The 16,159-nt window shown below is 36.0% G+C and overlaps 1 protein-coding gene across 3 annotated transcripts in view; it reads right to left on the bottom strand.

The window, feature by feature from the left end:
• The window catches only part of LOC128231710 (uncharacterized), a 38,419-nt gene that overhangs the window by 6,182 nt on the left and 16,078 nt on the right, over positions 1 to 16,159 (bottom strand). For 2 of the 3 annotated variants that reach the window (XM_052944811.1, XM_052944812.1), the window contains exons 4-15: positions 10,860 to 10,943; positions 8,923 to 10,652; positions 6,284 to 6,566; positions 5,993 to 6,176; positions 5,322 to 5,569; positions 4,460 to 4,651; positions 3,832 to 3,950; positions 3,140 to 3,178; positions 1,919 to 1,965; positions 1,256 to 1,409; positions 773 to 933; positions 225 to 379 (exon numbers count right to left, since the gene is read on the bottom strand). In XM_052944811.1, the coding sequence (XP_052800771.1) occupies positions 225 to 379; positions 773 to 933; positions 1,256 to 1,409; positions 1,919 to 1,965; positions 3,140 to 3,178; positions 3,832 to 3,950; positions 4,460 to 4,651; positions 5,322 to 5,569; positions 5,993 to 6,176; positions 6,284 to 6,566; positions 8,923 to 10,652; positions 10,860 to 10,943 (3,396 nt within the window). The remainder of the gene's footprint in view (positions 1 to 224; positions 380 to 772; positions 934 to 1,255; positions 1,410 to 1,918; positions 1,966 to 3,139; positions 3,179 to 3,831; positions 3,951 to 4,459; positions 4,652 to 5,321; positions 5,570 to 5,992; positions 6,177 to 6,283; positions 6,567 to 8,922; positions 10,653 to 10,859; positions 10,944 to 16,159) is intronic. The other variant, XM_052944813.1, reaches the window with a different exon arrangement.

Genomic DNA, 16,159 nt, shown 5'->3' with positions numbered 1-16,159 from the left:
TTACTTAGTTCATGATTATACAGCAGCTGATTTGCTTTGCCTTGATATGGTTAGGTAAGTAATTCCATAGTGATCTGCTCGAGTATCAGGATGAAACAAATATTTTAAGTCTCCAATACCTATATCAACAAGTAACTTAAAAAAAGTAATGTTTTCTCAAGAATTGAAAAAAAGGTTATTACAGTTTTGATATCTAAGAGGAATACCTCTTTTCTGCGCCATACCTGTGGGCACAATTTGAGATTGCCATCAGGCCACTGTCCGTAACATTACACCAGCTACAGTCTATGTGTGTGAGATTGTGACATCGAGCCGCGGCATGGAGCAACAGGCTGTCACCACTCAGTGCTCCACCACTGCATCTGGCGATGTTCAACTCCTGGAATACATGTAGTGTCAAAGAAGGGTTCATTCCATAAAACTGATCTAGCAAATAAATTCTAATAATGAATATAAAAGTTATAAATTATAAAAAAGTAAAGGCAGAAATGCGTTTTGCCAAATAGTTTCCATGTGTTCGGAACATCTTAACGATAATTCCTCCATTTAGTCCAGCCAGGATAAATCCAACCTTACCTGATCTCTCGAGTCCAGCCAGAATAAATCCCACCCTGACCTGATCTCTTGAGTCCATTGTTTACAATTCTTTAATTTCTGTTATGGTAATTTTGATATGTAAGCTACTAAAGAGTCTATATTGTTTTTAAAAAATATCAAGATGTGCCAAAAAAGACATCTTATGTGATAGAATGGTAGGTTATAACAGTCAAACCTTGAGGGTGGCAGCACAATCCCTGAATAAATCTCTAAGGCCACGAGCCGTAACACTGTCCCCGTGACACTGAATAAGGGCAAGGCTGACAGGATGGCGCTCCGCTATCTCTGACAGGTGCTGGTCCGTCAGCTGGCCTTTCTTTATGGTAATGTACTTCCCTGGAGGACAGGTATAGAAAATGTGTATTAGTTCTAATCTAAGCTTTTATTCTAACATTTACTGTCTGAAATAAAATATATTATCCATTGAAGTTTTTGGAGACATATATAACAAAAGATTTTGTGGATCCATTTTTCATAAACTAAAGGACCATACCGGTACTTTGGTTTTACTGATGGAATCTAAAACAAAACTTAAGTGCACATCTTTCCATGTTAAATAAATGACCCATAATGTTTTATGAATGCAGCCATCAAACTTTGGAAACACATGACATAATAATCCTAAAGCAGTATCAAAAATATGTTCCAAAAGTCTTACAAAGTGTTTCATCCATGGCAACTCTATAGAACTGATGACACACATGGGCAACTCTGGTCAGTGATGACTGGTCGAGATAAGCAAAGATGTGTAGAAGAATCTCGTCAGGGAGACATTGCCACCGTGAGACTGTGCCTGCCTCGATACGTGGGGTCTGTAACATAGGAGAGGAGAAGCCTTTCTATGAAATACATAACACACAGGTTTGAAATATGATTTCTTATTACACATGAAAAAAAGGTCTTCAATTCTTAACGAGACACCAACTGTCACCAAATACTCTGGAGTGAATGAGGCAACATGACTGATTATCTAACTTGTCTAAAATTTCATGCAAATTCACATTCTGACCAAATTTGGTTATGATTGAACAAAAGATTCTACAGTGATTGATTGGATAAGATGGATTTTAGGTAATTTCTATAATCAAAAAGCTATCGAGTGACTCGCGCAAATAAGTCTGATTATCAAACTTGTCTGAGATATTATGCCCAAACACATTCTGGCCAAATTTGTTGATGATTGGACAAATGCTTCACAAATTGTTGATTGGATACCATACTGCCCATCCGCGAAAACACCCCCAAGGGACATTGTCCACCTGCCAAACACCCCCCAAGGGTGCAAAGTAAGTACATTTCAATGAGTTGTACCGGTACTTACCATCTGCAGGTATTTGTCATATGTGGACGCAGGAGAGGCCATGTGATCTATAACATATAAGACAATAACTGATCAGTTAGCTGGAGTTATATATCATAGTTGGTTAAAACATTATCTATTGAATGAGAATGTCTAGCTCTAGGGAAAGGTTAAGTAAAATTTCTAACTAAGTAACTGAGGTATCATAACCTTTTTAGATTCTCATCCATCAAAAACCTTAAAATGAAATACTGATATTTTGAAAAATTAATGTTATGTCTAAATTATAGATGTAATCATATTTTTTCTCTCTAAAAAGAAACAGAGATATAAATCTGGTTACGCAGAATTTTCATTTTTTCGTACATGTACCGTAGGTAAGTGATGTTTAGTTATTTCATGTTCACAGGAGTAGTCACAAATCAGTATCAAACAAAACGGAGAATTTTAATATGAAACCAGATGAGAATCTAAAATTGTAATAACATTAAAAAATGGAAATACTACAGATAAAGCTTATTGTGTCTATATGCTCCACGCTATAAGCAAAAGAAAAGAATTGCTCTGACAACAATAATAATTTGACAACAGTATTCATGTAATCAAACTAAACAAGAAACAGCTTTAGTATGCATGCATTTCACTGAAAGTCTGGATACAGACATTTCATGCTTGTTTTGAACGATCTGTTAGATACTAAAGACATTTAGTGACAGACATTTCATGCAAACCATAAAAGGTCATGATAGCAGGCAGGACTTGAATATTAGTATTATACCATTTGCTACGAAACTAAGAAAACCAAATACCATGACACAAGTATGCACTTACATATATAATACTTAATCAAAGATCATGCAAGGTGTTAAGTGAAGTTTGAAACTTTGCGTTGCATACAGGTACTGTGCAGCGAGATTTCTTCGAGGTCAACAAAACAGCAAGGAACATCCAGCAGAATTATCAGCTCTATTGATAGCATTTTGAGAAAGAAAATATCCTTTATTGAAATAGCTGCTACGAGAACAAGTGTTTTCTTTTTTATTTAAACCAGTAAATGCTAGTCAATCCTTGAATCCAGAAGAAAAAATCTAAAAATTATTAAACTTAAGACAGTTAAAAAAATTCATAAAGTCTTGGGGAGTGAAAGAGGTTGCGAGTTGGAAGACTGGGTTCTCTGCAAGATGTTGTAGAAAAAGGGGTTAAAACAAAATCTGGGATCATTTCTATAAAGAATGGATATACCAGTCTGGTCAGAAGTAACTGTAGCTTGCTTCGCTGGAACTATGAAAAATTCAAATGAATTATTTGCTACTTTTTGCAATGAATAACTAGCTTAACTGAACTCTTGTATTGTTATAATGCATGCTGTAAATTATGTACTAATCAATATAATAAATAAAACATGCACCTGAAATCACTACACGCAAGGCATGTTTAAGCCAGTAACAACTTGTTCAATACTTATCTTATTTACATTTTTAATTATTTGTTTAATGTATTGTTGTCATTAGTGTTTTAATTTTATGTTTATAACAGTTATGCTAACTTATCAACTATGAAGTGATCATTTTTTCCCCGCATTATTATGACATCATATGATAAACAGTTTCAGGTTACATTCAGGTCGTTCTATTTACAGAATGGGTGAGTAAAATATTAGTAAGGTTTTCTTAAATGAAATAAAGAATTTTTAAACATTTTTTTTTTTAAAAACTTCTTGAAAGTAATAATGAACTACTATGAACTCTTGGTGTAAATATAAGTAATAAATTTTGTGACCGATGTCATTATTAGAGACATGAATGCAGTTTTGCTGGTTAATTAAGCGTGGCTTCTTGACTCCACACACTTTAACGAGCCCAACTGTGTTCATACCCAGACAATGACATCAATCACGCAAATCATTCAAAAAGTTAACTGAAGCGAACTCCTACCTTGTAATCTGTCTATCAAGCTGGGTTTCGGCAGTCGATGTTCAATCATCTCCACATCAAGGTCAAGGTCAAGGCTGTCCATCACTCCTCCCTTCTTTGACTTCTTCTTTGTGTGCTTTCTGAAAAATAAAATGGCATAGGGACTGCCAATTGCGTTAAATCAAAAATGTCTTTATTGGTCAAATGTTTGGAAGGTGAAGAAGATATGCTTACACAGTACTTTTTAATATATTGCACAACATTGGAGAGCGTTTTCTTTTCATATCAGAACAGAAACCAGTCAAACCATGCAGTAAGTAAGTGTGAACATTTTACAACGCTGTTCCAATATACGCACACTACTGACTGCATGGTCAGCTTGACAATATGGTACAAAACAGTTAACCACACAGGTACATGAAATCATACATAAATCCTGCTTGCACTTGTTTATAATTTCAATAACTTAGGTACTGGGTGCAGTTTATTACTAATGATGGTTAAAATTTGGAACATAACAGATAAACAGTTATTTGCAAAAAATAAATACCTGAAAATATTAAAGCAATCAACAAGGCAGATCACATTTATAACTATGTAATTTACCATTTTAATTTTCAAAAACTTTGTAGTCATTTTTATTCAGTACCTTGTCTGAACATCTGCGCTAATTGGTCTGTTTCTTGAAGCACCCCACAATCTTTCAGGAGGTTCATGTCGCTCTGGATCAGCAGTGGCTTGTTGATCATCCATGCCTTCAGAGGCTTGCATATCTGAAGAAACTTGTGCACGAGATTTTGGAGCACTAAAGGGCCTCCTTCTTGGAAAATCAGCACTTGACCTGTACCGGTATTATGTATTACAATTAATGCTTCACCAATGTAACTAACAGGACAACAACAGGCACTGGGCAGCATCCACTGAACAACTTCTCCAATTGGTCATCTTTCTGTTTTATGTGAAATAATAATGAAGATATAATTATGATTATGGCAATCTGTCTTGTATGCAGGAGTAATGCCTGTGTCTGTGCAACATACTGCTGAAAAATGTTGGTACTATTAAAATCATAGGCAAATAAGTAACAACAAAACAAGCACCCCAAATCCCAATGATGCACACTATACAAATAAAAACAATACCAATAAAAGAAATTGTACAAATAGAACATTTCAACTGTGATCCAGGAAAAAGTTCAAACACATGACAGAGTATTAAGATACTAGTACTGCATTTTATTTTGGATATTCCATTCTAAGTGATGTCCTATATACATTTCAAATATATCTTAATTTGAAAATTGACCACTTTAAAAAGTTGTTTAGAGTTTAAATCTCCTTGTTGCCATACCATTAAGAGTGAGTATACAATGGCTGTTTTGAGACAATATTCTCATAACTCAAATCAGTAGACTTTACAGTGAGAAAATTAGAAACAGGTATCAACAATTTACTGATCAAATATTTCCATACATAACAGATCAAACGCTTGCCATATAATGGTAGCATTACCTTAGGCTTGAGCTCGTATTAAGCTCGCCGGCATTGTAACTGTTCCAGGCAGTGCTGGACCTCCCCCATTTCCTCTGATACCCAGCTTCTTCCAGCGACTGGCGCACCTTTGACTTGACTGGTTTACCCGCTGATTTGGGACGCTGTCGCGACTTGGTGGGTTTAGGCTGGTTTAAAATTTGCATAAGAAAAGGCTGGCCAGAGGCTTCAGGGCTGGGACTTGTGTCTTCTTCTATAGCATCATCATGCTGAAAATAATGAGAACCAATATGGGCATACATGTAACATTTATCCATCTAGTTTTCAGAAGTATTTTACCAATCAGTTTGCAATTTAATTGATTTTAAGGAATTATTAACATGAAAATATTCAACAAACACTTTTGTATCCATTCAACAGGTAAAACACACTATCATTTCTGACATTGTTTTGTATTATCAAGAAGAAGATTGCTATCAGACTTTTTCGTTCAAATAAGCTCAGTATTTTATAAATCTTTTATATAAAAAATGCTGAACTTATCCAGTCGGGCAATCTGTTTTCGATATGTTCGAAGAGTGTTTTAACTTGGAATTGAAATGAACTGAACAAAGTAATGTGCTTCAAAGTTTATAAAAGGCAAAAGCTGTTATTTTGAAAATAAATAAATATATTTTTGAATAATTTCCTACCGCTTCCATTGTCTGAGGCTGGAATAAAGTTTTCCATTCACCACCCTCTTCAGTTCCACCCTCTGCCCTGGCTGAACTTTCTTGACCATGACCACAACTTGATGTTGTATCTTCAAGTGGCCCTTTGTCTGGCCTTGAGGGGTGGTCTGCCTCAGTGCCTGGCTTATTTAACATCTGGTTCAGCCTATTAAATGAGTAGAAAATACACATGGAGTGCAATTTCAAAAGATTAATTTTGCATCAAGTCAATTGCTATAATTTCTTTTGTGAATTATCATATCAACAACAAACCTGACTTGCTGCTGCTGATTTGACATAGCGTCAGTGTTTGAAGTGTCATCATGTTGTTTTGTTTTGGTTCCAAGTAGAATGGGTCTGGCGCTAGTATCTGGCTCATCAGTCTCCAGTGGCCCGGACAACTGTTCTGTGGTTTCAGGTTCCTCTGGAATCACTGGCTGGTCCCAGGCTCCAGTGGTGGTTTTATTATGATGTTGGTAACCAAACTCAACTGGTTCCTGTTTTGTATCGCTTTTGAAGTCAGAATATACACTGTCATCTTCATCACTACTGTTGCCTGTGGATTTTTAGTGAAGACAAAACTCAGGTATGAGTATATACAAGAGCTATTGTAGCACAAAGTGCTCGACTGCAACTGTCAAAAGCAATAAAAAAGTCAAATTAAAAAGTAAACAATTACAGCATTTGTTGTAAGATTCAGTTTCATTTGTTGTTGTTTTTATTTTTAGTAACAGTCACCTTGACCTTAGGGGCCGCAAATATAATCCCATGGAAGTCTTCCATAAACTCTTCCTACATACCAAGTTTGATCACAATATGTCATCTCTAACAAAAGTTACTCAGTACCAAACAGTTATATATTTTTAGTAACAGTGACCTTGACCCTAAGGGCCCCAAACGCAATTCCATGAAATATGTCTACCCTAACTTAAGTTCTTCAGTACCAACAATTTTTCTATTTATAGTAACAGTGATCTTGACCTTGATCCTAGGGGCCCCACACACAATCCCGTGAAAGGTCTCTATAAACTCTTCCTATATACCAAGTTTGGACACTATATATCACCTAACTATTCGATACCATAGGTTAATTTGACACTGCCTTCTGCCGGCCAGCCCGAACTATGACCCTTGTCATACTTATATCTAGGTTTGTGAAAACCTGCTTAAAAATACAAAAATGCACTGTTGAAAAGCAATAAAAAAGTCAATCAAGGGCCATAATTAGTATTTAGGGTTAATATGGAGTTATGTAAGATAGTCTTCACTAATAGTGTGAAGTATTAAGCCAATTGAATGAAGGGTATAAAAGTTATTAATAAAAATCCCAACTTGCCTTAAAACTTGAACCTGACACAATGTGCCCTAAAACTTTAAACTAAGATCCTCAGGGGCCATAACTTGTATGAAGGATAATATGGAGCTATGTAACCCATTGTGTGATGGTCCTGAACAACTGTGTGAAGTATTAAGTTCATTGAATGAAGGGTATTGGAGTTGTAAGTGAAAATGCCGACTTGCCCTAAAACTTTAACCGCCTGTCAAGCACACATGATTAATATTTTTTTTGCAAACCTTTAAAAAGCTGCACTCACAAAGAATGTCAGTTTCGATACTTTTTAAAAAATAGTGTCTCAGAATCAGCTGATTTTAGCATCAATGCCTTCAATCCTTTCATATTAGATCATTCACTATAGAAAATAACTCAATTGTTTGTTAAACTGCCGGAATTTCTAATAAAAATAAACCGTTACTAATGTTTTTAGCCACAATCAATTTTCAAAGGGAAATAAAATAAAATGTGAACTGATAATTTTTCATCAGTCTTATAACTCTGTCTTACAGACATTTACACAAAATTTGCTAATTCAAGAACAAAAAATAAAAAAGTTGTCAAAATGATCAATCTGTGAGAGTGCAGCTTTAACTTTCAAATTTTATCAAATTTGATGTTCAAAACATGTTTTTGTACATTTCACATAAATTCTTGTAAATCATTGTTGACCAATGTCATGATGACACAGACCTATAAACCATACACATGCAATAATTCAAATTGCATAAAATATACAGTAAAATATATTAAATTGGCATGTTGTTGCACATGACATGGGAGTTGTTGTATAAATTTAAGCAATGGTGACATTTGTGGAGTTTGCAAGAACGAAAAACTTTTTTTCAATCTGGTACAATTTGAATGCAAGAGTAAAATACATTAAGATAATATGGATGGTTTGTTCAGCTAACAATATCATTTTTATATTCCTGGGTCAACATAATAAAACTTGACAAAAACAAAAATTAACTAAGATCAAAACTTCATTCAAACATAACCTGTTAACAAAAACTTAATATTAAGTAAGTACATGCAAGTATGGTTTCAGGCTAAATGTTGCAGCTGGAATCAGAATCACTGCTATCTGTAAAATAAATGTTCACCAAAACTGAGCACTTAACCCTAAATTGTAAACAAAACGGTTTATAGCAATAAGCAACTGTTTTTTTTCCTTTGAATTCTTTTTCGGAAACATAAATGTTAATCTCTTTCAAATTTCATAAGTACTTTGAAAAATCAAAGATGACTTTTGGTAGTAAAGTGAGCTCAAAAGCAGATGGCAACATATGTCCATTTTTCTAAGTTGGTCATGGGGCATAGCTGAAAGTTTTGTTGCCTAAAACGGATACCCCACACAAGCACTATCGCAATACCTCAACTGTATCAACAATATTAATCCTATATTTAACTCTTCATTGATGTTTCAACCTTAACACCTTTTTCAAAATACTAACAAAGATATTAACATGGCAAATGTTAGAATGACATCATGATATAAAAGTACGCGATATCGACACAGTCATGACGTTACAATAAGGGATATGTTAAATAATAGTTAGGAAGGTGGAGTACCCACCAGCCAAGTTGAGCAGTGGAACCATTCTATTCGCTCTACTGGAGTTCCGGCTCTCTCTGGATTCTTCATACCCAAACACCTCCACGTCAATAGCCCCATGACCCCGCTTCAACCGCCTCTGTCTTCTCCTCTCTTGTTTAAGTGTCTTTGCCTCTTCCTCAGTCACATGACTATGTCCTGCTACAGTTGCTGTTTGTTCCAAATTTTCTACAACTTTAAAAGACTGAGACACAACCTGTGAAACATCAGTTGAGTAGTCCATAGAGTTGGCTGGTAGTTTTAAAGAAAGTTCACCATGTTTTATAGGTAAGTTGGCACTAAAGTTTGGCAAACGAGGAGGCAATAGAGTGTTATCATCCCAATGTTCTATTTCTGGTTTAACACCACCTGTGTTAAACAGTGCTATCTTGTCCTTAACAATCCCTTTAGTTATTTGTTCAGTGTCATCATCTCCCTGTACTGGCATCTGAACAGTATCATGTTTTTGAACAGAAGACTTAACTTCTTTACTAGGTTTATTTCTCTTTTCTTGAGCTATTTTATTTTGAAGAAAGAGTTCAATGTCCAATCTATTTTCTGAAATTCCATTATCCTTTATACCATCAGTAAATTCTTTGCCAGATTTCTTAAAATTGTTAAATTGGGACCTGACATAACCTAATAGCACTGGATCAGATATAGTAGCACAAATATCATTGACAACTTCCTCTTCAATCTTTTGAGCTTGAACTTCAAGGTCATGGTCATCACTGGAAGGTCGACCGGAATCCTTCCCATCTGATTTGATTGGTGAACACTTTTTGCTCTGCTTCATTTCTTCCTCTTCCTTGTCTGTCTTTAATTCCTCAAGATTTAGAGCAAACGGTTTTTCACTAGTGTCTTGAACATAATTCACTTCAATCTCATTACTTAGCTGAGTACTAGAATTCAGTGGCTGAGCATGAGGATCTTTTATAACAATATCTTCAATCTTATGAGACAAATCAGACTTATTGAGAGGCTTTGTTCTTATTTTTCCCTCCCTATTTTTGCTGACCAGCATTGGTTCAATACCAATAATCATTTCCCCACAGTGTGTGCACCAGGACATGTACTCCTTATTCAGACCTTGACATTCAGGACATACAATTAGTACTTTACCCTTATTCTTAGCTTTCTTTGACTCACTGTCTTTGTCATCACCATGTATAACATGAGCAACATCTATTCCAAGATCATGTAACCTGTCAGTTAATCCACCACCATTTACTGTGACATCAGTATTAACAACACTATTTACAAGCGTTTGACTATCATCATTTTCTTCTTGTTTCAAAGGTTTTTGTTCAACAGAGGGTTTTATACCTTCTTCAGTGAAATCAGCAAAACCATGAACAACAGGATTAAATCTAACTGTCTGTTCTTTGTATTTAGTTTCACTGACAACAGTACTAGTATCCATGAAGTTTTCAGAAACAGTCTTCCGTATTACATCATCAATTACTTCATCCTGCTCAGGTCCCCTTTCATCAGGAGATTTACCAAGCCGGCCTGATGTAAGACTCTCAAGTTCCATATCATTAGCAATCTCAGGAATGCAAGATGAAATACTTGATGGGTGGGCCTGGTCAGCAGGCATGTAGATGTTTTCCAGTGAGGAAAAGTATCTCTCTATTGAGGCCTTTGCAAACCGTTTCTGATGCTCAACAATCTGATCTTCTGACTGCTTTTCTCCATCATGTTGCTGTCTTCTGCGAGTCAAGGAAATCAATATACGAATGATTAATTACTTCATTTATAAAGCTCCAGAAAGTAGATTAATTAAGGCATTTGTCAAAGTAACTTATGTACAAAATCTGTATATTTTTTTCAAATAGAAATACTGACCTAAATCTTCTACATTGGAAAATTTTAGACAGTGTGGACAGAAGCCTACAAGACATGTTCCTTATGTGTACCTTTGTTCATGGTGATGCCTGATACCATCAATATGTCTCCTGGAATCCTCCGCTCTCGTGGCTGCCACAGTCACCCCGTGGTACCTAGTCATATAATGATCATGATTGTAGTATTAATAAGAAATTCAATTAAATATGAAGATCAATATTTAAATCAATAACCATTAACCAACCTAAGCAAGAAATCAATAAATCTTAATTACTTCAAATAATTGTATCTTGGAGAGAAATGGAAAAATTCAAAATGTGCACATGGACATATTTCCCTGCAAAATATTCCTCACCAACATCACTGTTTTGCTTTTACGAGAAGTATAATCATATTCTTTTAACAATACACTGAAATACACTGACATTGAAAGTGAAAAAATGTGCAAAAAAAAAAACTGGTTGATTTCAGCTTTTAGTGGGTCTATCTTATAAAATGACATCCAAACATTTTGTACTGTCAACACATTTTGTTGGCATTTAAATTATACTTTTTGAAAATATGTGCCAAAAAGTAAGTTTTGACGAAAATAGTGATTTTCACTTCAGTGTTTACTCACAATTTTACAATGTTGTCAACATAAAGTACAGCCCATAAAATATGTAAATATACCTTACAGCCCATAACAGACATACATTTACCTTACAGCCCATAACGGATGTACATAAGCTTTACAGCCCATAAAATATGTAAATATACCTTACAGCCCATAACAGACATACATTTACCTTACAGCACATAACGGATGTACATATACCTTACAGCCCATAACTGAAATTCATATACCTTACAGCCCATAACTGACATACATATACCTTACAGCCCATAACAGACATACATATACCTTACAGCCCATAACAGACATACATATACCTTACAGCCCATAACAGACATACATATACCTTACAGCCCATAACAGACATACATATACCTTACAGCCCATAACAGACATACATATACCTTACAGCCCATAACAGACATACATATACCTTACAGCCCATAACAGACATACAAATGCCTTACAGCCCATAACAGACATACATATGCCTTACAGACCATAACAGACATACATATGCCTTACAGACCATAACAGATGTACATATACCTTACAGCCCATAACAGATGTACATATACCTTACAGCCCATAACAGATGTACATATACCTTACAGCCCATAACAGACATACATATGCCTTACAGACCATAACAGACATACATATGCCTTACTGACCATAACAGATGTACATATACCTTACAGCCCATAACAGATGTACATATACCTTACAGCCCATAACAGACATACATATGCCTTACAGCCCATAACGGATGTACATATACCTTACAGCCCATAACGGAGGAACATAGGCTTTACAGCCTATAACAGTCATACATATACCTTACAGCCCATAACAGACATACATATGCCTTACAGCCCATAACAGACATAAATATGCCTTACAGACCATAACAGATGTACATATACCTAACAGCCCATAACAGATGTACATATGCCTTACAGCCCATTACAGATGTACATATATGCCTTACAGCCCATAACAGATGTACATACACCTTACAGCCCACAACAGATGTACATATACCTTACAGCCCATAACAGATGTACATATACCTTACAGCCCATAACAGATGTACATATATCTTACAGCCCATATCAGATGTACATATATGCCTTACAGCCCATAACAGATGTACATATACCTTACAGCCCATAACAGATGTACATATACCTTACAGCCCATAACAGATGTACATATATGCCTTACAGCCCATAACAGATGTACATATACCTTACAAACCATAACGGATGTACATATATGCCTTACAACCCATAACAGATGTACATATACCTTACAGCCCATAACAGATGTACATATACCTTACAGCCCATAACAGATGTACATATACCTTACAGCCCATAACAGATGTACATATACCTTACAGCCCATAACAGATGTACATATACCTTACAGCCCATAACAGATGTACATATATGCCTTACAACCCATAACAGATGTACATATACCTTACAGCCATTAACAGATGTACATATACCTTACAGCCCATAACAGATGTACATATATGCCTTACAGCCCATAACAGATGTACATATACCTTACAGCCCATAACAGTTGTACATATATCTACAGCCCATAACAGATGTACATATATGCTTCAGCCCATAACAGATGTACATATACCTTACAGCCCACAACAGATGTACATATACCTTACAGCCCATAACAGATGTACATATACCTTACAGCCCATAACAGATGTACATATATCTACAGCCCATAACAGATGTACATATATCTACAGCCCATAACAGATGTACATATATACCTTACAGCCCATAACAGATGTACATATGCCTTACAGCCCATAACAGATGTACATATACCTTACAGCCCATAACAGATGTACATATATGCCTTACAGACCATAACAGATGTACATATACCTTACAGCCCATAACAGATGTACATATATGCCTTACAGCCCATAACAGATGTACATATATGCCTTACAGCCCATAACAGATGTACATATACCTTACAGCCCATAACATATGTACATATATGCCTTACAGCCCATAACAGATGTACATATACCTTACAACCCATAACAGATGTACATATATGCCTTACAACCCATAACAGATGTACATATACCTTACAGCCCATAACAGATGTACATATACCTTACAGCCCATAACAGATGTACATATACCTTACAGCCCATAACAGATGTACATATACCTTACAGCCCATTACAGATGTACATATATACCTTACAGCCCATAACAGATGTACATATACCTTACAGCCCATAACAGATGTACATATATACCTTACAGCCCATAACAGAAGTACATATACCTTACAGCCCATAACAGATGTACATATACCTTACAGCCCATAACAGATGTGCATATACCTTACAGCCCATAACAGATGTACATATACCTTACAGCCCATAACAGATGTACATATATACCTTACAGCCCATAACAGATGTACATATGCCTTACAGCCCATAACAGATGTACATATATACCTTACAGCCCATAACAGATGTACATATATCTACAGCCCATAACAGATGTACATATACCTTACAGCCCATATCAGATCTACATATATGCCTTACAGCCCATAACAGATGTACATATGCCTTACAGCCCATAACAGATGTACATATGCCTTACAGCCCATAATAGATGTACATATGCCTTACAGCCCATAACAGATGTACATCTACCTTACAGCCCATAACAGATGTACATATACCTTACAGCCCACAACGGATGTACATATGCCTTACAGCCCATAACGGATGTACATATACCTTACAGCCCTTAACAGATGTACATATATACCTTACAGCCCATAACAGATGTACATATATACCTTACAGCCCACAACGGATGTACATATACCTTACAGCCCATAACAGATGTACATATATGCCTTACAGCCCATAACAGATGTACATATATACCTTACAGCCCATAACAGATGTACATATACCTTACAGCCCATATCAGATGTACATATATGCCTTACAGCCCATAACAGATGTACATATATGCCTTACAGCCCATAACAGATGTACATATACCTTACAACCCATAACAGATGTACATATACCTTACAGCCCATAACAGATGTACATATACCTTACAGCCCATAACGGATGTACATATACCTTACAGCCCATAACAGATGTACATATACCTTACAGCCCATAACGGATGTACATATACCTTACAGCCCATAACAGATGTACATATACCTTACAGCCCATAACGGATGTACATATACCTTACAGCCCATAACGGATGTACATATATGCCTTACAGCCCATAACAGATGTACATATATGCCTTACAGCCCATAACAGATGTACATATACCTTACAACCCATAACAGATGTACATATATGCCTTACAGCCCATAACAGATGTACATATACCTTACAGCCCATAACGGATGTACATATATGCCTTACAGCCCATAACAGATGTACATATACCTTACAGCCCATAACAGATGTACATATATGCCTTACAGCCCATAACAGATGTACATATACCTTACAGCCCATAACAGATGTACATATACCTTACAGCCCATAACGGATGTACATATACCTTACAGCCCACAACAGATGTACATATACCTTACAACCCATAACAGATGTACATATACCTTACAGCCCATAACAGATGTACATATATGCTTTACAGCCCATAACAGATGTACATATACCTTACAGCCCACAACAGATGTACATATACCTTGCAGCCCATAACAGACATACATTTACCTTACAGCCCATAACAGATGTACATATACCTTACAGCCCATAACAGATGTACATATATGCCTTACAGCCCATAACAGATGTACATATACCTTACAGCCCATAACAGATGTACATATACCTTACAGCCCATAACAGATGTACATATATGCCTTACAGCCCATAACAGATGTACATATGCCTTACAGCCCATAACAGATGTACATATGCCTTACAGCCCATAACAGATGTACATATGCCTTACAGCCCATAACAGATGTACATATACCTTACAGCCCATAACAGATGTACATATACCTTACAGCCCACAACGGATGTACATATGCCTTACAGCCCATAACAGATGTACATATACCTTACAGCCCATAACAGATGTACATATATACCTTACAGCCCATAACAGATGTACATATATACCTTACAGCCCACAACGGATGTACATATACCTTACAGCCCATAACAGATGTACATATATGCCTTACAGCCCATAACAGATGTACATATATACCTTACAGCCCATAACAGATGTACATATACCTTACAGCCCATACCAGATGTACATATATGCCTTACAGCCCATAACAGATGTACATATATGCCTTACAGCCCATAACAGATGTACATAATCCTTACAACCGATAACAGATGTACATATACCTTACAGCCCATAACAGATGTACATATACCTTACAGCCCATAACGGATGTACATATACCTTACAGCCCATAACAGATGTACATATACCTTACAGCCCATAACGGATGTACATATACCTTACAGCCCATAACAGATGTACATATACCTTATAGCCCATAACGGATGTACATATACCTTACAGCCCATAACAGATGTACATATATGCCTTACAGCCCATAACAGATGTACATATATGCCTTACAGCCCATAACAGATGTACATATACCTTACAACCCATAACGGATGTACATATATGCCTTACAGCCCAT

The sequence above is a fragment of the Mya arenaria genome, chromosome 4, assembly GCF_026914265.1.
Source record: "Mya arenaria isolate MELC-2E11 chromosome 4, ASM2691426v1".
Taxonomy (NCBI): domain Eukaryota; kingdom Metazoa; phylum Mollusca; class Bivalvia; order Myida; family Myidae; genus Mya; species Mya arenaria.
The sequence above is the reverse complement of the archived record's forward strand: the minus strand, read 5'-3'. Positions and strand labels throughout refer to the sequence as shown.